We start from the raw sequence: 23,254 nt of genomic DNA, 5'->3' as shown, positions 1-23,254 counted from the left end.
AATGACATCTTCCCTTTCCTTTGAAAAAAACTACTATATTATTTTATGCTACACCAAGTACATCCCTTGGCAAAGAGAAATGTACATTGTTACTTGGAATGAGGGATGGTTGATTGCTTAAAGGTCTGCAGATCTTCTGATTCCCAGCAAGTATTTTGGTTCAACTGTTTTTAGCTCTTTCTTATATGATCTTCACCGATATTCCTGTGGTGGTCAATCTGTCTTTCCTACATATGAACAAAATATTTGCTAGTCATCACAACTATGTGTTATCTGTTATTTAATTTGAAAATGTCAGTTACCTCGTCAGAGAGCAGAAAAATGCCTTATGCACCCACCCATGCACCACGGGCAGCAAATATTTGGAATGAAAAGTCACTGACCAAGTATTTCAGATAGTATGTTAAATAAAATACCACAAACAGTGGTGAAAAAATGCAAAATCTCAAAGATGTCAAAAAATCTCTCCTTTTCACTTAGTGGTGTAAGAAAAATATATAATAATTATGTAATACCAAATATTACTGGTACTGTAGAGCAGGACCAATATATAATGAAGGGTGATTCCAGAGAAGTCTATTCAAGTTGTATGCAGGCTAAACTACTCTATAGATTGCCAATCTGGATTATTAAAATGCTGATTAAAATGCTCCTAATCCTTTTTCCTTGCTGTTTGCTTCATACTTAGTTGAATGTGACCGGTATGGAGTACATTGCTAAATATAACTGAGTGCCTTCTGATGGACTAGGTAACAAGGAAATATCAAAAAGGAGGAATCTGATTGTTTGTGAACATGAAAATGAAAAACAGCCCAGTGTCTGGTCATTCAGTAGATAACCGTTGCCATGGTGAAGATATATCTTTTTGCCACATTTTTCATATATCTGAGAATAAAAGAAAAAAGTTAAAGTAATTTGTATTCCCTTAAGATATATTATTAAAACAATGAAATCCACGGGCAAGATGTCTAACACTTTTGTTTCTGTTGCCATCCTTTCTTTGACTTTGGTCTTTCAGATTGGGTCTCTTGACCTGATCTGCAATTAATATTTTTACTTGAAAATCACATTCATATCGAAGCTTCCAGTGACAGACTTCAGAATGCATTTTTAATTAATGAGATCTAATAACTCTTTATTGCTTGATTTTAGTGAATTTAAAATCTTCAGAGAGAAAACTGTACTGATTTGCAAACAGTCTTACAACAAACAGTATGAAGAACTTTAGGGGATTTATTTTCCAGTGAAGAAAGGACGTGATGCCTGCAATCTTTACAAATGCATGACAAGCGACAGATAAAATTCTGGACTTAATTTTGTGTGCAGTCTTTTAAATGAGAGCTACTGCTACCAGAAAATTTGCCTGAAAACTGATTTTGGCCTTGTCTATAGAGACATTTAACCCTTCTCAAACATCAGAAGGTATAACTTACCCCAAATTCACTTAAACAAACCTAAGACATTTATAAATCTTGTGTTTTAGTGCTTGAGCTCTTGTCTCTCAGATTCAACTTGGCCTATGCCCAGCCTCAGAGTCCTGACACTGCATATCGTGAACATCTGGATGTTTGTCAAAACCAGCCTGATCTGATGTCCTGACAAGGAATACGTCCCAGGAAAGGTCATCTGAAAGTCCATTCCAGAAGATGAACAACTTGAACATAGCACTGTAACATTTTTTCAGCTGAAGAGAAATTTGTCTGTTGTCAAGACAGTCTTCTATTGTTGTCATGATCATCTCAGGTCATGACTGGTGATCAGGGAAACTGAGAAGTGCTGCCTTCATAAACATTTTTGAGTGCCTGCTGAAAGCATAGCTTGCTCCAACATCTGCACATTACCAATACATCCCTGAGGACAAAATAGTACAGAAAAAAGCAAAAACTTTTAAGGAAAGTTTAATCATAAATGCCTTATAACTAATAATTTGAAGTGATAAGAAAGTGTAAGTTAGTATCTCTAGATGTTTTTCTTGCTTCTTGGTGAAACATCATTGGTGATTAAAGCACTGTTCAAGTTAAACAGAATGTCTAACTATTAGTACTAGAAAAATTACTGACTTTTTGGATGGGTTTTAATGCATGAAAGCTGTATGGAAAAAATCACAAATTCAGTGTGCATGAAAAAAGAAAAATAGTTTGAAAGATGTGCAAAATATCTGTTGGATAGCCTAAGAAGTTCGGATTTAAATATTTTCCAAATGATCTCAGTTGAAAAAATAGAAATTGGTATGGTCAGCAGAAGTAGTTGGGCCTAAAGCTCTGAAAATAAATGCTGTTAAAATCTGTAGTGTGCTTTGTATAGCAAGGGTCTATAAACAGGAAAACTATGTATATATCACATATAATATAGTAATAATGCTTAGTACAGTGAGAGAATTAACATAAAGGCTGTCTTTCAAATATATTTTATAATAATAAATAATCACATAGTGTTCTGATAGTTAGCTGCACTGGAATTCACTTTTAAATTTGGAAAGTTACATTGGCAGCACTTATAATTAGAGGAAGTAGCAAAACACACAGTGCCTACTCAGTGATAAAGATATTTCTTCACATTAGAGGACCACAGGATTATAAATTTTAGAAATAAAAAAGAGCAATGTAATGAACCCTGAAGTCATCACATATTCATTAATAATTTAATTTAGCAACAGTGCCAAACTTTTGATGAGGACTGGCTACATTACTACAATTTTTCCTTCTGTGAATATTATATACAGTTATCCCCCCCCCAATAACATCCAACAGAACTTAGGTGAAAGGAAGAACAAGTAAAAATAGGTTCTTTCCATCAGAGATTTTTTGGTTTTAAAGTAATCTTTTGCAACAGAAACAGTTATATCAAAGCTTGGCCATTTTCAGAACATGACAGAGATAAGAATTCTTAAAGGTGCACACATATTTCTTGAGATATTTCTTAAGCTGGCAGAAAGAATTTATCTAAAGTTCCACCAGGCACATGGATTTGTGTATCTATAAATCCTTGTTCAGCACCTTGGTGCAGTAGCTATCTGTAGACCTGTCAGACCTCAGAATTTGAAATAATGCCAAAGATTTACAATGGCTCCTGAAAGCTGGGGTGAGGAAATCCTTATATTCTTCAGCACGTTTTTTTTTTCCTCCTTTTTCCTCACTTCTACTCGTTATATTTCCCTTCAAATTTCCTACCTATCTTTAGGACCCTCTTCTTACAAAACATACTGTCAGATATGTGTGTGGTATTTGACTAACGACAAGGAAAAATGATGTCTGTCTTGAAACTAATGCAGGAAGATTCCTATTCCTAGAAAAAGTAGGTTACTGGTGGTATTTTAGGAAAGTTAAAAAGTTTCTCCTCTCAGTATTAAAAAAGTTTAAAGTTCTTATTTTTCTGTGACTGTTTTTAATGACAGAAGATTCCTTTCATTCATAATTTGGGAATTCTAAGTCTTTACTGAGGAACTTAAAGATACAAACTGGTGAAATTCCATCGTTAGAGCAAGTCCTGGCAATTTTGCTGAAAAGTTCCAGTAGGTTGAATCGTGATGGTGGAATCGTTATGGTGGAGGAAATTAATTGTACTGGAGAGAGCTGTTTGAATTACTGTTTGTCTCAGTTCTTGTGAGAGTTTGGTAAGTTGATGTGTCCTTTGCTGTGTTTCTTCTCTGAGCTATGAAGATTTGGATGATTTTGGAAATAGGGAACAGCAGAAGATACTGAAACCTCCCCTCACCATTGTGGAATAAAGACTGGGTAACTTTTCCATAAGTATCTGTGTTCTTTATTTTAAATGGACTAAGAAAGGAGCTAGTTTTGAATAACTGAATTTGAGACACATTTAAAAAGCCAAGAATTTCAAGGTTACAGTGAGTATGCAATCCTTCATTTATTCTTTTGTGCCATTTTTAGTATAATGAGATGAGTTAGGGATGGAGTAACAGCCTTATCTCTGAATTTTCTTTGCTCAGTCTGGCTTTGTATCAATTTAATGTTAATCAGATAATAACGGAAGGACAATTCTTGATTTAGTCTTCAGGAAATAATACTATACTTAAAAAGTCAGAAACAAAGGATTATAAACATGCACCTCAGAAAGGATTCAAGGCAAAAGCCAATGCAGTTTTACTATCAAGTTTAGAATTTTCTTCTCTTTTACAAGGAATTCAGCTTTCACTGTAGGATTATTACTTTTTTTTTTTTTTTTTTTCCAAAGGATGGCTATGGGTATGTGTGACTGCATACAACATTTTGATCAGATGTGGACTCTGGAAATAGCCTCTCTGGGAGCACCTCCTGGAAACAAAACTCTTCTGTGGAAGCTCCCTGAGGTGACTTCTAGACACTGTGGTAACAGCTATAACAATAACAATAATAGGAGCAGATGGAAAACTGCAGTGATGGGCTCTCTGATGACTATATACTTTTTGTTAGGGGTTTCATGCTGAAGGTGATATTTTGGGGATGTGAGGTCTTGTTTCAAGCCATATGCTGCCTGCCAAGATATTAGTTTTTCCTGGTCATTTAACCACCTGACACTCTGGCTGAATATTAGAAACTCTTTTCTAATTAAGCCCAAGCAAACTTCATCAGCATAATACTAACAGTTTAACACAGTTAAGTAAGAGCTTCAATTTTTGTCCGGATTCTTACTCTACTTTCTTGCTGGGGACACAGCACAGTGCTTGGCTGAGTCATCTATTCATAAAGTAAGCATTTAAATAAATAAGCTGGGGAAGGAGAAAAGAATGAGAGAGCAAGGGCAAGGTGTGTTTCCCAATCTCTTGGTACTGCTTCACCTCATACTTTTAGGCAGGGGAATCAGTTCTTCAAAGATTTCCCTGTCTTCCATATTGCAAGCCATAGCCTCTGGATACCTTGTGTAATAAAGCTATGTTAATATGGTTTGGCTTCTTAGCTTGGGTAGTACCTATAAGCACTGCACACTTAAGGTAGCTGTACTAATCAAGATTCAATTAGAAGTTTATTGGATGTCTAGCCTCTGTGCTTACTTTGAGAACATATCAGTAGACACTTTTGGAAAAGTCTGGTCAAGAAGCATAATTCTTCAAATTCAAATTAAGTACTATGTAAGTTTACTTAGTTAACAATACGCTAAAAATGAAACACTACAAAATGCATTTTATATCCTACTTGATTGTTACAATCTGTGTCAACATGGGCGAGAGCACACAATAACTGTGTAATGAGATTTTGTAAGAATTTTCTTTTGTGGTCTTTTAAAATCATATCCATGGAAAAAAACTTCCTTGTTATGAGTTCCCTGGGCCAACTGACAAAAGTTAAAAATTAAGTATCACTAGCTACCTGAATCTCCGGTTACTAGTTTAACATTTTAACTCCATTGGAATTCTTACATCCACTCAGCTAGAGTCCATGGGATGACATTCTTGTTTTTGGATCACAGCTAATGGTGGTTTATTTAGCCATCATTTTAATTACCCTGGATATGATGGAAATATTTTATATACTCTGTCAAAAGAACAAAGGGTGGCTATGATTAGGCTATGTAACAAGTGCAGCTTTAAACCAAAATCAGTTTTCTCCTTGGAAAAAATTTTCTACCTGATTGCTTCTAGGGCTTCAAGAAAATTACGTGTGAGTGCTCAGAACAGGTCTGGAATTTTGATAGCCTTCAGCTAAGGGTTACATGAGCTAAAGTTAAACAAAGGGAGTATCTTTTAATGGGAATAATTGGACACTTGAACAGGTTAAGATTTTAGAGCCAACATTAACAAAAAGTTAAACAAGAAGCTAGCAAAAGTAATAATGCTTGAACTCCGTTTCATTCCAGAAAAGTCTTTTCAAAGCTTCAAGTTTTCAAGATCTCAGTGAGCTTACTTACACTCTGCCTGTAGTTTTTGCATTTTTCACCTGTATGTTTGGATTTTGTATTGATGTCACCAACTCTAGTGATGGCCCATTCAGCATGGGATAATAGATCTGCACTCAGAACTAGCAGAGCAAAAGAAACTTCTTGCCTCTATGTATGTCCCTTGAAATTAGCTAACCTCCACAGAACTGCTTGAGGAAAATGAGAAATGGGCAAGAAAGGATTATATTCTGTACTGCTGAAAGAGACAACTGAATGTAGACGGAGCAGCTCATTGTCCCTCAGTTTTCAGCAGGAGACTAACTTGCCAACCCAGCTGAGAGCTTTGGAACTGTCAGGCAGGAATACTGCTTATTTTAAGCAGTCTTATGGAGAGTTTCTTGGCTGACTGTCAAGCATCTATGGCAACTGGCTAAGGTTGCACCTGCACCTGTGCAAGGAATATCATCCATTATTCTGAAAGACTTGCAATGAATTTCTTTTGGGTGAGAGCAAGAATAAGCTGCTATGTAGTGTGTTAATTTTTGCAAGGGACCTCTTGTGGTATTACAGTGATTTCCAGAAACCAGAGAACAAGCTGGTCCCTAAAGTAGCCTTGTACACTTTTAAAATGACATTATGGCAGAGCCCAGCATACTAGCTAAGATCAATTTTTGTTGACACAGATAAGAAATGGTGGAAATACATATAGCCAGAGTGAGAAGGTCTTGCGTGGAATTGGAAAAGTAGTGGTACTAACTGCAGATGCATAACAGAGAGCTCTGTTTATTTTGTTTAACCCCTGATAAAACTTGTGCAGCAAGTTACCATGGCAACAAGGTCCAAATCAGGCTAACATGAACTAAAGGCTGAAATAACACAATCCCATTTTTAGCACTCCAAAAGGGAGAAAATCGCTGTTTACAACAATTTCAAGCTGCATAATACGCTACTAGGTCAACAGCTGGAAGTAAAGAATGCCAGCAAGAAGACCATGTCGTGAGCAACAGCCCCCTCCCAATTACAATTCAATAAGAATTTACTGAGATGTAAAATATAAAAACATAAAAGTGAGAATGTCAAGTGTCTCCATCCTGTTCAAAGTGTAGTTCTGAAATCAAAATATTATTGTTAAAAGTCTTCATACAACACACATTTTTTATCTGTTAAGAATACTGCAACCAGAAATGCATTTGCCAGCTGTGTGTTCAGAAACTCTTTTCTACTCCAGTTCTTCTGAGATACTCTGCAGGATCATTCCCAAAATGTTTATCATGATAGACTAACTATACTGGATCAAAATATGATGCCGCTCTTTCCTATATGTAAAGTGTCGAAATCAATAGAATATTACTTTACAAGCCAGTATTAACCTCTAGTACTCTACAACCTCATACAGGATGTAGGATGGGCCACAGAAAAGTGACATTGAAGGTCTATGACTACGAGGTGTCTGCTGCAGCTATGGCAACATATAAAGAATTTGAACAGGAACCAGGGGGTAGTAAGCCAAACTCGGTTCTTGGCAATGGACTCATACGATTGCATCTTCTCCTCAGATAGACTTTCAATGTACTGCACTTCTGTCTAACTTAGACATTACCAGTTATTGTACAGTCATTATCAGGACTAAGGAGCTTGTTGCCAGTCTTGTCTCTTCTTCCCTAATGGTGCAAGGATTTTCTTTCAAGGACAAAACTGGGAGAAATTATATTCTTCCAAAAGTAATGCAAATACATGTTGCCAAGAGGATGTTCAGTATAATCTGCTGGGCAAGAACCATAAAAGCTTAGGGGTCTGGGTACCACAGTGACACCTGAAGAGCCTATTTGCAATTCTGCAGCAGGCACAACATGAAAGATCACTTCTCTCTTGTCTAGGTGGCAGCATATGTTTTCTCATAAGAAATGTGAAGGTTATTGAGGCAAAACGCCTCTGTCAACAGATTCTTTGTGAAGAGCAGATTGAATATTTCATGGGGACATTTTCCTGACAGATTTGTTGTCAGTCTTGGCTTCCTGCCCTAAAGACGCTTCTTTGATTGAACGGCAATGTCATTGTTCTGAGTAGCCACACTCTGGATTAAAGTCTTCCTTCATCGACCATTATACCTGCTATGTATGTTTAAAGTGTTCTCATTTATTATTAGCTACTCTGCAACTCTAAAATTGGTATTATGCTGCATTTAGGATTGGAGTTTAACTGTGGAGTGTGAAAGACAGGCATACCAGAAACAGTAATTTGTCAGACAAACCATTGGACCATAAAAGTTTGATGTTATTCAAGGAATGGTGCTTTCCCTACATAAAAATGAAAATCCTGTGAGTGTCAGTTTAGCTGTATTCATGACTGTTGCTGTCTGACCACAGCTACTATCTGCAGTTCCTGGTATTTAGCATTACTGAATACTGGTGACATAGTTTAATGTTTCACTGAATTTACTCCCTCTAAGGTGAACAGAAGCACAGAAAATGTTACCTGAACTCTTGCCAGGCCAACCATTTACACATTATCAAAATCTGACTATGGTTAATCTAATGTATCCTGAAAACAAAATATTTTAATTCCAGGGAGAAACACTGCCTAGCATCAAGTTCAACAAAGCACTTTGCTGAGGAACTAGAATCAACGCTGCTTATAAATAATCCAATAGACTAGCTTCTCCAAACAGTTTAAAACATGGCGTTTCAGAAAATAGATCATGTTTAAGAGAAAATATAAGTATATATATGTATATCTAAAGGGTAATAAGGCAGCTGAGTGTTTCAATAGCTCTGCACTGATATGTATGAAGTCATGAAATGGTGAAACTGATATCCTCTTGTCGTATATAACCATATAGGGGACAATGCAGAGTGTTTTTACTGCTCAGCTGGGTTCTCAAGAGCTGCTACAGTAACAGCCAACATGGGACTGTAATGCACCCAGTATTACCAAGTGAAATATCAATGAATAATGAAGCAGAGCTGTCTAATGTAAGAAATGAAGTTAATTACCTTTCTCTATTTCACTTTGAAAGGACAATTTCCGTCTTCGTAGTTTGCAGTTATCTCCATCCGTATCATTAGTAGTTTGTGATCTTATTACGAGGTCAGACTTGATTAATGAAATATGAAACATAATGACAGATTAGTCCCATCTAAAGAGAGCAGGTTTTCAATAAGTGATTGACTATTAATCATGTTCAAGCTTTAAGAAAGGCAATATTACACAAGTCAGTCTGCATCAAGCTCTTCATCCCCAGCTAATGGTATTGCTCAATGATAACGTTAAAAAGTTCGTGCACATTGAGCAAAACCAACAATGTCACCACCTGATGGTGAAACAAAAGCATCCTGATACTAAGTTTTCATGGAAAGACATGTGTTCATATGTCATCAGCTTCTTGAACTTGCACAGATGTGGTTTCAGTAATCTTAGAGAAATTGATGAAAAAGCCCTAAATAACCTCTAACAGAAAATGTATGTTATCGCAAAAAGTAATGTGGTTACTGATTGTAATTAGATTTATATTAACTACGTGGTAATGATTATAAAGGTTACATTTTACAACAATAAATATAGCACTGACAAACACCAGACATTCAGCCCCTCATTATTCTACTTTCTAGACCCTGCCTTCCTCTCTGTAGGATTCAGTTCATTCAGATAAACTTATTTCCATAGCAGAACAATGTTGTCTTTTTCTCTCAATCTTATAGAAGATGGATGTTCTTTTCTTTTTTTTTTTTCCATAATAAATACAAGATGCATTTAACTTCTCTTTCTACTTATTCAAAACGGAGACATTTACAAATAAGCAAATATATCACCAGTTATGCTCTGTGTAGATACCTGTGGCACTGGCTTCAGCCTATTTCCCTCCCCTGTGCTAGTGAGGTTTCCCATACCACTCAAGTAAGCAGATTTGCATGTGAGAGAAGAGCAGAGGGAAAGAAGTGGGAAGTTACATCTTTCTCTATTCCCTTCATTGTAAACCTGGTGGGTAAGGTGCTTCAGTGGTGGCCCACTGGTAGAATAACTGCAGGAAGAAAAAGGCACTTTTACATAAATAAGAGGACGGGAGCAGAAGTTGACACAGAAGTACCTATTATTCAGATAACAAATCTGGATCTGAGTGATGTTTTGGAGATCAGAATGTTCTCATCACTTGTTTTGGGGGTTGATTTTCTGGATTGCAACAGACAGTGGAAAGGAAGTAGAATTGCTGGAGAAAACTGATTCTGCATGCTCAGAGGCATGGGTAAGCCTGTCCTCCCTTCCCAGTTTCTGTGAAGTCTAGCAATTTTTCCTTAGTGGCTGGTATGGCAGTGAGAAATAACAGCTGAAAAATTTCTAAGGAACATGAGCAGTGAGGACTTTATGTATTCTACACGATAGCAAAGAAGATGGAATTTTGTTTCAATTTGCTCAGATATAAGGAAAAAATAGTGATAAAACATTAATGACAATGTAATTGCAGGAAATAATTGCTCAGACTAAAATTGTTAATGTGAATTTATCCTCAAGGAATTTTTCAAATATGTGGACTTTCAGTGTTAACTTTAATTTATCACTGGACTGTAAATTTATTGTATTGTGTTTCACATGTAATTAATAATGATGACCTTTTCAATAAACACAAAAGGATGACTTTTAAAATAAAGAATAAAATTGGTCTTTTATTTTTGGAACCATCTTTTAATAAAAAAAAGGCTTAGAATAAAACGAAGTGACATTTCTTGTCAGAAGCTATATTTTTTTAAATTTTTTAAGCTAAAGATCTACGTGTGATTAGCAAAGATGTCCCTACCATTTACAGTCCAAAACTTAGTGTTCTGAGTCTCCTTGTTTCTCAGAAGGCCTTTGAGGCCAAATTATGTTAGCACCTTCTCACTAAACCTCTGTTTTTCCTTAAAAGCATAGTCAGAAACCACAAAACAGCAGTATCTCACAAACAATGAGATGTAAACTAGTCATTCTATAGGCAGTCCATGTTTGGTGGCCAGTGCTGAGGTACCCTGCAAGTTTCTAGGGAAAGCTTTAGCCTCAGTAGCATGAGCTGTGCAATAGCCTTTCCCCTCTCCCCTTCTGGCCAAACCTCCCCTTTCTTTTCCAATTCAGGCTGACCCTGGCACTCTGAATAATTTTTCTGCTCTCCTGAAGATGCAATCTGTGCAAAAGGGGAAACTTAGAATAGTCACTGTGGGAAAAAGAGACCAAGAAATCCCTGCAACTCTGAAGACTGAGTGAAATTTGGAAAGTCCCTTGTATGCTTTTAGTCTCCTAGGAGGTAGGGTGCACTCCAAGATAAGAGAATTAACAATTCATGTTTGAAAGGCAATTAAATATTTTCTATTGTAAGACACCAAATGAAGCTGGATAATCTGATTTATCTTTATTTTATGGCTGTACAATTATATTTAGTGCCAAAAGTTCCCCTTGTGGTGACCCTGGCTATAGTCATCTGAAAAAACCATATTTTCCATGGCTTTAACAAAACATCCAAAATCCCTCTGGCTGAAACTTTAATACTATTTAAATATAGAACAAAATCCTTTTAGATTAACATCATCCGAATCATTTTATTGACTTCTGCTGAGTTTAACTGACTTCAGTAAGAGCAATCAGGTGAGTACATTTTTTTAAAATAGGATTTGGCCTCAGGCTTTTAGCTTTTAATTTTGCTAACCTTGGTTTTTCAATGTCTATTTTCAAGTTTTGTTACTGTGGGACAGATTCAGTCCAATATTAAGAAAAAAATCAGTTAATGTATGTACCTTTGCGGTTTCATCTCTCAGATTAAAAGTCAGTTCTAAATTGGTGAGGAAGAGATCAGAAAATTCAGGGTACATATCCAAAACTTCTAGTAGATCTTCTCTCTGGATTTTATGCAAGTCACAGTAAGTTAAAGCTCTCACATCTGCATTTGACTTTCCTGGTTTTGCATAAAGATGTACCATCTCTCCAAAGATATCATTTTTCCCTGCAGAAAGAAAATTAGATGGAGATTATTATTTCAAACATGAATAAGCCATTAAATGGAATGATTTATTTCTTTATGATAATGGTGTAGAATACTTGATTTTACATGAAGTGGTACGATCAGATTACCATTGCACATGTGTTGTTAAATCCAAAGTATTATTATTAAACATTAAAAGTAAAATTATTAAAATGAGTGAAATTACATAGGCATATAACTGGACTAAGTGAAAGGAAAATCTAGTTTCATCACAATTTTTCTTCAGTTCCATAAAAACAGCATGTCTTTAGCAGTTTCCTTTGTCCTTTCTTGTAAAAACATTATTTGCTGATTGAAATCATATTATTAAGATGACAAAGCTATAATTTCTGTTGTTCAGTAAAGTCCACGACCTGTCTGGCCTGGAATCTCATTTTATTAAGAATTACATGAAGAAACAGACCATACTTGAGATATATTTTAGTAGAAAATGACTTAGTTTTTATATTTTTCAGAAGGAGTGCAAAACTTTCAAGATGTAGAAGTTGTTTTGAAGAAGCTCTTTAGACGTAGCTGCCTCTGTTTTGACACTATGACAATTCTTTCCATCTATGTTGATACATTCATGGTACCTGTTTGCTAAAATTGTCATCTCTATTTAATTGCTCGTTTTCCCCAAATCGGCACCTAACCTTCGTCAATGCAGAGCAGCTGTAGCCATAGACCAGTGAAAATACCGTCTAAACTACGGGTTGCAGGGCTTACCTGCAAAATAGGGTTTGGGGGTGAACAGGAAAAACACTTGTGGAAAAGAATAGTGGTCGCAACAACTTAGAAACAGTAGACTGGTGAAAAAGGATACAGGGGTGATTTTGCTTCTCTGTTATGTACTTGTGACTTTTTTATTAGGTTACTGCAAATAGCTCTGGTTTCTCTGTTTTCTAAAAAGGAAGCTGAAAACTGTGTAAGCAAGAAGCTAAAAGATGCAAAAAATAATTTGAAGACCGATTTACAGTGAGGATCTTAAAGAGCACAGTCTGCTTAGCTTACTAACAGGAAGATTAAGAGATAACCTGATTATATTGCGTATATCCTCATAGAGAGGAGAATTTACTTGGTACTAAATGCCTCCAGAATATAATAAGGAATGCATAGCAAGAACCAATGGAAAGGAATTGAAGCAAGGTAATTTAATACTGGAAATAAAGCACATATTTTTAACAATAAAAATTATTAACTTTGGAAATAAACTGCCAAGAAAAGTGATCACTTTTTCATCTTGTTATGTCTTCAGATCAAAATTAGTTGCTTCTCTTTCATCAAACACAGTTGATTAGACACAACAGATAGTTAAAGGCATGAAATGTAACAGGAGGCAGAGATATAACAGAGGTTAGCCAATGTAATCTAACAGGCCTTCTGCCCTTAATGTTTACGAATGCAGAGGTCCTTGTTCAAGGCATATAATACCATTTCTGCAACATGACTATTGACACAATCGCAGGATTTTTATACCTTGTCTGCAATGCTGAAAGAGGTGATAGATTCTACAAGGTCCACAGCCATTGTATTTTCTAAGGATTTGGCACAGAACTACTATTGTCAGTTCAGTAGTGATCAGGCCTTACTCATCAGCACCAGACAGTGCTGATGAGTTGAGGAAAACTGGGGGACAAACCCAACGTTTCTCAGAACTCTTTGATTTCTGTGATGAAGTTGCAATACGTATTCAGGGTTGAAAATTCATCCATGCTACCTTTGCTGGACTAAAGTCTTTTCAACTCCAGAGGACAAAGCATTGAGTGTTTTTTATGTCCGTTTCTGTGTGTAGGTTTTTCAGAAAAAGAAATTAAATAAAAATATTTGGCTAAGTATTGATAATCTTTGTTAGGTTTCTGTGTGATTTCATTGAAGAGTAATTTTCATTCGTATTATCTTCCTTTTTATTTCAGCAGATTCTTCAAGATAGCACAGACTCATTGACTGGAGGCAGGTATCAGGCTCCTGCCTCATGGGTCAAGCAACAGATGTGGACCCACAGAGAAGTTCCTTTAGGCTGCAATTTTGCACAACTGTCTCTCTCTCTGTCTGGACCACTGTGCCCTGGGAGAGCGGGGCTCCAATCTGCAGCCCCTGGTGTGAAGAGCTGTAGACTGGAAGAGACGCAGTGGCATTGCACTGCAAATACGTGGGTTTCTGCTGCAGTGTGAGAGCACAGCAGTATGATGTGCATAACATGCAAAGCTTGATCAATCTGGAAATTTGGTCCAGGAAGAAATTAATGTGTTCAAATTAATGTGTCAATTTTTCTTGATTGTGGTGCTATAGAAATTTACATGTTTTGATGTAAGAGATGAAATCCTTGATGAGCCATACTGTTCATAATCAGAGGAAGACTCTCACATAGGTAAGTAAAAACCTCACAGTGTTGTACTTGCATGCTCTCTACTTTCATTGTGCCTAAAGCTGGCCCAGTGGTGAGATGCAACAGCATGAGATGACAAATTATCTTGATAATGCCATCGAAACCTAGGGAAGGATTGCTGTGGGCACACCTTTATACTTCTGCTCATGTGTCCACTGTGCAAACTACTAGCAGAATAATCCACAAGTGGATTAACAGCAACATACTGCTACCAGTCCACATTTTGCTTCAGCTACTTTTCCAGCTCTAAGTTCTTACAGTGGATGATAAACAGAAAGGAGAACATATGAATGATGTTACAGCTGCTGTAGGTTTCCATACAGCAAAATGCTTACTCATCCACTCAATTATTCTTTGTGTTCTTATTACCTGATATTAAATTGGAGAAACAAAGAAGCAGTCTTATTTAGGTAGGGTTTTAGTTATTTGACTTTTAAAATTGCTGTAGCTAACGAAGTCTTACTGACTCCATATAAGAGCCATCACCAGCTGCAGGTTAGCTCCTAGCAGGATTGAACATTGCTCTGAACACATCTTCATTGGGAAAGAAAACAAGTAACTCCCCATGCTATGCAAACGAGAATATGTTGATAAGAAATGTAGGGGAAATACTGGTGTTATTACACTTAAGTATCAATCGAGATCAGATTAATCTGTTATTCTCTCTCCCTTTTCTATATGCTTAGTGAACAGAAGCAGACATTTCTGAAAACCTCGAGAAGACATTTTGAATGCCTAAAGTAGATATATGTTTTTCTGCAGTTAACCTATAAGGGGTCTATGTGTGTCAGAACATCCATACACTCTTTAAGAAAAGGGTATCCTTGACTTTTGTTCTTGCAGCATAATCAGAACTGGAGTAATTTGGTATCTGCTTACCTCAACTTGCAGTTTACCACTTACCTAGGGATAAATCTAACTCACTCCTCTTTTTTCTTTAGATATCCAAGAATATGAGCTCTTTGGGGCACATGAATTATTGCAGTAATGTAGACTTTGCCCCTTAAACAAATTATTTCTCTGTTCGATATTAATAACAGTGACTAAACGATTTACAAATTTCCTTCCTCAGGAACAAGAATGGGTATTTTTTTTCAATCCCGTCTCTTAGTAAGCTCTTAGATGCCTTGTAGTAATCCACTTACCAAGGATGGCTACGACAATGTCACTCTTAAGGATTTCAATGGAGCCTCTTGACACAAAGTAAAGAGCGGTGAGAACATCTCCACAGTGCACTAAAGTGTCTCCAGGAGGTGCATGCGTTGTCTTAAATTTCATAGCCAAAGCTCGAAGACAGCCTTTACTGGCTCCCCGGAAAGCTTTGCAATTCTGAAGCAAATTTTGATTGAGATGCAGACAAATGTCAGCTTGTAAGCATTCTGGAAACCCCTTCAAGACCTGGAAAGGCAAGCATAAGGATTTCACGTGAATGTTATGAACGTTGCTTTATAATTTTTATGTTTCCTTCCTGGACAGAAAGAAAGATGTGACATACAAATAGAGGTGGCCCTAAGAGCTGCCAGAGTATTTCAGAGCGTTAAAATGTGCATAGTGTAATCTATATGGCAAAGCTTATACAATGTGAATACTAATGTACATACTAATGAATGTAGTGGTTGCAAAATTCATCATTAAGATTTCTTTCATTGCAAGAAATAGTATCAAGGTATATGAATGAGTATACTGCAGTAAAATAACAAATAAGACTGCTTATGAGAGAGTCTTGACTGAATTTCACCTATTTGAACTAATATGTCTATTTCCTTCTTATCAATTACAAAAGTACTGCATTTAATATGAGACTTTTTTGCTGAAATAACCATGACATTTATAAAATGAGACCTATCTGAACAAGATCAGACATTTTTCAGAAAGAGGACATTTTAATGGGATTTTAATATTAAATATATTCCACTTGCAAGTGTAAGATAGATCGTTATCAGAAAAAGCAACACATGCCACTGAAACAATGATGTTATGCAGATTTACATAGGCAGATGATTAGTTCAGCAAACCACAGGGCTAGTTGCTGTGGTCCTTGCTCATCTCTTGTTCAGAACAATGGGAGCTTGCCTGAAGTAGAACCACAGGATTCCTCTTGGGTACCATGGTAACATGCTAATTTTGTTTAGAAGAAAAAAAGTGAGCTACTTACAATGTGGTCATTGTGTGAGAGCTTTTCTAAATTGTCTAGGATCATTTTACTTGTGCTTCTTTTAGAATCAATAAACATTTCTGCTACTGACTTCTATGGGAGTACTGCCCACCTTGTGACACTGCCTGCTGTGTTAAGGAATGGGCCTGACACATTATTATGCACCATCCTTTCTTTCTGTTAAATCCTGTTATCTGCTGTCAATGATGTTAATGGGTCATGTGCTTTCCCTGGGACCAGCTACATCTGTTGCATATTTCTAAGGACAAACCATGAACTGATGCTACCAGTCTTATGAATATGTGAACAGGATGTGTCTTTTTGTTATTAGAGCAGTGTATTAACTCATTCCTACAAATGTGTAACTATTCCTGCACAGAAAAAATAATTACAAAATGCATTCACTTGTTGCTATATTAATTCTTACTTCAGCACAATAAAGGTCCATGCACTCACTCTTATTGCATAAAGATATTCACAACTCATATCCCTTTCCTAACGGAGAAGATGAACGCGTTTCTGATATGAGGCTTCTGTCCACACAAGCCAAGCCATGATTTACGAATGAAATATTAGTACCTTTAACTGAGTTGAAATGTTTCTATGATTGCTAATGGAAATCAATGCTGTGAAATAACAAACAGAATGTTTTAACACACATATATACAAGAGTTTTATGAGCTGTAGGGCATTACCACATGATCTATACATCCTCAGAACAAGCCAGCATTCAACGACAATAAGCAAAAGAAAACATGATGGTGCCACTTTTTTCCACATCTATCACACCACTAGAAATAGCTTAGTATGCAATTACTCTTTTTATTTTAATGTAATTATATTGAAATAAAAATATTGTGGGTTGTAGCAACTTATTTGCTGAATGATACATGATATAGGTGGAGAAAAATTGCAGGGTCTATTTTGAAATTGTTCTCTAGTCATGTGAGTGAAAAAGACCTATTTTGAATTAATTCTTTTGCTAGACGCCTATCTGAATATAAGTTAGAAGAGTTTCATTTTTTATAGGATGCAAAATAGGAGATATATTTTCAGTTTAGAGATGCTTACAGGGAAAGGTATTGGAATTGTTAGAAAGCCAGGAGCACAGCCTTAGAATAAATTGTATTCATTTTTCACATCAGTTTCTGTTTATGTCATTTATCAAGGGATTGTACTTTACCATTAAGCAAAAACCATGCAGACCATGTGTGTTGGCTTATATTTCTGAAGATACCTTGGGGATTTTTTAAAAGAAACAATTATTTTCATAATTAATTTATACTTAACATGAAACTGTTCTAAAATCATTGCATATTAGTTAATAGTTATTTATACACCAATAACATCTGAAGGATAATAGCCTCTGTTCAGGTACCTGTGATTAAAAAGTCCCTGCCCCATGGAGCTTACACTCTAAAATAGTTGTCATACATCAGAGAGGAAGAACATTTACTCTAAATACCACAATTGTCAAATGTCTCGAAGGGAGACAGGTGCCCAAATGCCATTGATTTCCAATGGAGTTTCGGAGATTATTCCACTAAGACAAGTTTAGAAATGCAAGAAAGAAGCTGTTTTGAACATAAATTTGTTAAAACATTGCTATGTACTAAAAGGAGCTTACCATATCACGCACATTGTATGTAGTGAGGTATTTAATCCAAGTCCAGTTGCTGACACTATACAGAATTTGATGTTTCCAAACGAAGTTTTATGTTGTGCAGTATGGACATCTTGCCAACCCAAGCCTTTGTGTACATTCCTAGTATTCATATTTTCATTACTTTGAGAAAATATTACTTATTCATCAATTTTTACTTGTGTTAATAAGGAAGTACCTGATTCTCACAGATATCTTTGATTGTCTACGTAGAGCAGGAACAATTGTACTGAAAATTATGTTCTTATAATGTGGCAATCAACATCAATACATTATGTATACACATACTGACAACTCTAAATATTAGAAAATCATCCATGCAGTCTTCAAAATAACAAGATAAGCTTAAAAACAAAAAAACTCTAAATACTGCATTTCACTTATTTTAATTTGTTTTGAGCTTTTGTGGTCTTTAAACACATTTAAGTCACACTGTTATGTGACTAGAAAAATTTAAAAGGCACTTTTCTAAACAACTAAAAGCCAGTATAATCTTGATATTATATGAATGCAGGACTAAGTAATGCAAAAATAAAATAATTTTCAAAATAAAATTATTTGAAAAATAATTTTGAAGATGATAAAGCTAGAATTGCTCTTTAAATAGCATTATTCTCAATGACTTATCTCAAATTTATAAATTGTTTGAATACAGATTTGAGTTTCGATAAAGCTAGAATTGCTCTTTAAATAGCATTATTCTCAATGACTTATCTCAAATTTATAAATTGTTTGAATACAGATTTGAGTTTCATTTACTCCATTCTGTCCTGACACGCTTCTATCATTACGCTCAATATCTCCTCAACAGTGATTCCATCAGGCCCTGGTAAGAAAAATCTTGGATTCTCACAGTTAGAATCATGTTTAGAGTCAGAACTCATGCATGATTCAAGAGACACAGATCTTCTAAAAAACACATGTAACAAGATGTAAAATCAGCTTCAACCCTCCCATCCTCAAAAAAAAAAAAAAAAGAGGAAAAACAGTTATGGTGGTGTGACTGTAGGCTCCAGTTGTCTCTTGATAGTTATCAAGTCCAAGTTCAGTCGTCTCTTCCTGTCTGGAATAAAACTCATTCCATGTCAAATAGCGTTGGTTTATCTACTTGGCATGCTTAGAGAGGAGAAAAGCATCATTCGGAGAAAAGTAAAACATTTTATGTGGAATAAGTGATTGAAGTTTAGTAAGGATAGTAGGGACATGACTCGTATTGCCTTGAATAATGTGATCTTTTATAAAGTGGAAAGGGAGTCCAGCTTCATTAGCTTCTCTTTTGAAAGATGACAACGAAGTATCACTCATAAGTGTATCAGACACATTTGTGACAGCAGAACTGGAGGCATCTACGTGCCTTAACCTCAGACAACTAGCAAATGTTTGGGGCAATGATAGCTTTGTTTTGTTTGGATAAATGATAAGATTCATGTCAATTTTTAGATTTTCTATCCCCAGTTCTGAAAGAGGCATTGACATCTGTCCCGCAGAAAATATTTAGAAAGCATCCAAGCCAAAGCGAATCAGGATATTAGCTACAATAATTGTCATGCTCACAGCAGAAAAGTGTTTCCTGATGTTCGGATAGAGCCTCCTGTTTCAGTTTGTGCCCGTTGTCTCTGGTTCTGTCACTGGGCATCCCTGAAAAGAGCCTGGTTCCATCGTGTTTACACTCGCCCTTCAGGTATTCGTTCACATTGATGAGATCCCCTGTGAGCCTTCACTTCTCGAGGCTGAACAGTCCCAGCTCTCTCAGACTTTCCTAGTATGAAAGAAGGTCCAGTCCCTGCAGTCTGGCAGTCAAAGATATTCCTTTAATTCTGCATATAATCTTCTGTCATACATTTTCTCTGTTGAAATACAGGCGGGATCAAACATCAAATACCAGGGAGCAGTCGAAGAGAGCACAAGAAGCTCTTGTGTGTTGTGGGTCTGTTTAGGGTGTGTTGAAGCCCATTTCGATTCAGGCTTTCTTGTCCTAGAATCAGTCAGACTTATTTATGAGCGGCAAGTATAGAGCGTATAGAGGGAAATATAACGATAAACTCTCAAGTTCATCTGACAATTTAAAATGGCATAAACTGAAAGCGGAATTCTGGTCCTTCCTCACATTATCTGTTTGTTCCTGCCCCGTCTTGTTCTCTCCTTGTAAAATGGTTTGAGAAACTGATCCATGCAAAAACTAACCCAGCAAAAAAATTCAGCAGCTGAAGGTACAAAGTGGCAGGAATAAATATACTTTGTGTTGTAGACTGCACAATCTTAATCTCTGTTTGGATCTCATCTGCATAATACAGATCTCAGCATATGTTGACATTGGCATCACTAAATGCTGAATAAAGTTCCTGAACAATTTGAATAATGAATTTTGAACTAGTTACAGGGAGCAAACCCCATGCCTTGAGGGGTTCGCTCTGGTGGGGATTTATATTCAAAATTAACATTTCGTCTATCTTTGTTCTGTAAGAATGAGTGAAATTAATTCATAGTAATTCATATATTTAGTGAAATAACCTATGTCTTAAATTTTTATCTTTCTGCCACCTAATTTTAGCACTAATCTGAGACTCTCCAGACGCACAAATCACTCTGTGTAGATTTCAGAATTGGGCTCTGTCTCCCGGTACCTGTTCCCTCTGATGGAAAGGGTAGTTCTGTCATAAACATTTGACTCACAGATTTTAATAACATCTTGATCTAGGCTACACCTTTCTGTAATTCCATCTTCTATTTCCTGAAAGAATTTAGAATTTACTATTTCTGTGATAGCTCATTACAGAAATTAACTATTTCTGTAAGTAGAAGGCCAAAACATTGCCAAGGGCTTTCACCATTTAGAAAAGAATGACCAAGGTCACAGCACAGGTGGTGATAATTCTCCTCCAGCAGCTCTTGGGCTCCCCAGAAAATAAGGATTATTTTTGATGATTCCTCTTCTTCATACAGGAAAATGTTGCAGAGTCAGATTTTTTTTTTTTTGTTTTGGTTAGGATATCAAGGAGATTCTTACAACAGTTGAGAGAGAAGAGAAGCAGTGTGTGATGATGAGCTAATTTGCTTTTCAATGAGATTTGAAGTCTGACAATCTCATCAAGAAATAGGATCTTTTGCTTTCAGTCAGTGCCATGACATAGACTTGTGTGACATTTTAATGTTGAAATTACTGGTGCTGCAGTCAATTGTTCTTCATCTATAATCTTATTACAGTTTCTAAGTACATCTGAAAGGTGATGTCTGAGATACAATACATTGCTGGGTAAGAAGAACAGAAAACGGTTTCAGTTTCTTAGGCGGTTGACTCCCTCATCAACAGAAAAGTTTAATGTCTGTAGAAGTTGGAAGCTGAACATGTCTTTCCAAAAATATAATGACAGTTGGACAACTGTTCATTGCTTTTGTTTTTGAGATGTTAGACGACAAAATGCAATGCAGTGGGAAACTGATACAGGATCACTTTGCAAATAGATTGACATTCCTGAACGTCTTTTTTTTTTTTTTTTCTATGAGGTCTTTTTGTAACTCAAATAAATGTAGGCATTCATGTTAAGTGATCTTGTTGTAGAAAATGAAAGAACAGTTTTACAGCTAATCACATCTGAGGTGCTTTCTGATAGTCTTATGTGTCTTATCATTTCCGTTATGACATACAGACAAATAGCAGTACCGCTTTCCACCATGATTACATATTTTCTCTATTTAACCAATTACTACTAGCTTTGTTCCAAACACTTCTGTTTTGGATTACCCTTCTGATGGTATAAGGAACTTCTCTGGTTCAAAGATATTGCTGGCAATAGTTCTATTGATAGAATTGCTTTCATCATAAGAAGTGATCACAGAGGGAGGAAATGCAAGAACAACAAACGTAGCGGTGTCATCTGGCTAGCAGTGGTCAACTTCTCACAAAAGAAGCCTTACCAAAGCAATGGTGAACCTGTCCTTTACTTGATACCGTAGCATTGCTGGGTCTGAACCTTCAAGAGAGGTGTGTGCTCTGCTGTACTTGCATGATCACTGTGGCCAAGACAACTGATCACAAATGGAAAATCGACCATTTTCTTGGATGCTTGCAGGAGAAGTTTCCTTAAATTTTTACATTAAAAATCTGAATTGCTCTCTCCTTTCATAGTACTGGGTAAAACCCAAAATAAAAAGGCAACTGTCCCATATCCAAGGTATTAATTAACATGTACATTTGGCTAAACACTTTCCAAAGCTTGTCCCACTTATTTACTTCTTTGAACTCTTTTTAAAGGTAAAATAAACCAATAAAGCTATTCAGATGCACAGAAAATCCATGGAAAGAAGAGGAGGGGAGGATTGTAAAATACATGCATAACTTAAAACAGGATTTCAAACACTAAATATGTCATCTTTTTAGGGTAAGCATCACAGGCATGCTAGTATCAGTACTGGACTGATAACATTGGAATGAATGGGCGAAAAGAAGGAAAAGAGAGTTTAGGAAAAACAGAATAGGATATTTTAAAAAATAATAATAATATCTTTGAATCTTTGGGACTCGTGACATCTTTTGCGAAACAATATACACTGTTTTATTTTTGTAATTTAACTTTGCCAGTCTATACCACAGGGATATGATTTAAATTATGCTTATTCTATAGACTCAAGATTTTTATCCAGATTAAAGTAAATCCCAAATCCTGTTTATCCAGTCCATGCATAATTATGTGGAACTGTTCTTATCAAAATATATTATGCAATGAAATATCATCAAAGAGATGTAGAAATGAAGCAGAGGGGAACAAATGAACAAATAAACAATGTTCTCAGCATATTTCACCTGCAGATATTTTAAACTAATTTTAAGTTTAGCCATTTCAAATGAGCATAAAGTATTATCTTCTTGTTTTCAATATAAAACAGGATTTTGTTTAGGAAATCAAGTTTATTTAGTCTTAGTGCAGTATTATTCCTGGGGTTAGAAGTTGGAGTGTTTTTTCACTTTTCCTGAATTCTTAAATGTACTACTGATGATAATTAAAAGCATCTTTTGACACGTATTCTATAATATTATTTTTATATATATATATGACTGTGTTTGTGTATACATTGCATGTACATATATATATATAAAATGTAAATTATTCATGCATTTCATATTTCAAAGGAGAAAGAGGGCTGAGTGAATTTTATTCAGTTTTCAGTCATGAAATGATAAAGAAAAACATTGGATAAAATTCTGCCTTCAGTTATTTGCAAAAAACTCCCAGTAAACATTGACAGGAGTCAAACACT

General features: G+C 35.9%; 1 protein-coding gene across 3 annotated transcripts in view; it reads right to left on the bottom strand.

The window, feature by feature from the left end:
* The window catches only part of KCNH7 (potassium voltage-gated channel subfamily H member 7), a 247,618-nt gene that overhangs the window by 15,275 nt on the left and 209,089 nt on the right, over window positions 1-23,254 (bottom strand). For all 3 annotated transcript variants that reach the window (XM_086615259.1, XM_086615257.1, XM_086615258.1), the window contains 3 exons: window positions 15,326-15,578; window positions 11,571-11,776; window positions 8,808-8,907 (listed from right to left, as the gene is read on the bottom strand). In XM_086615259.1, coding sequence (XP_086471385.1) covers window positions 8,808-8,907; window positions 11,571-11,776; window positions 15,326-15,578 — 559 coding nt within the window. The remainder of the gene's footprint in view (window positions 1-8,807; window positions 8,908-11,570; window positions 11,777-15,325; window positions 15,579-23,254) is intronic.

This window comes from Tauraco erythrolophus, chromosome 8 (assembly GCF_009769465.1).
Source record: "Tauraco erythrolophus isolate bTauEry1 chromosome 8, bTauEry1.pri, whole genome shotgun sequence".
In the NCBI taxonomy this organism is placed as follows: Eukaryota; Metazoa; Chordata; class Aves; order Musophagiformes; family Musophagidae; genus Tauraco; species Tauraco erythrolophus.
Note: the sequence above shows the minus strand (reverse complement) of the source record. Positions and strands in the feature narration are given on the sequence as shown.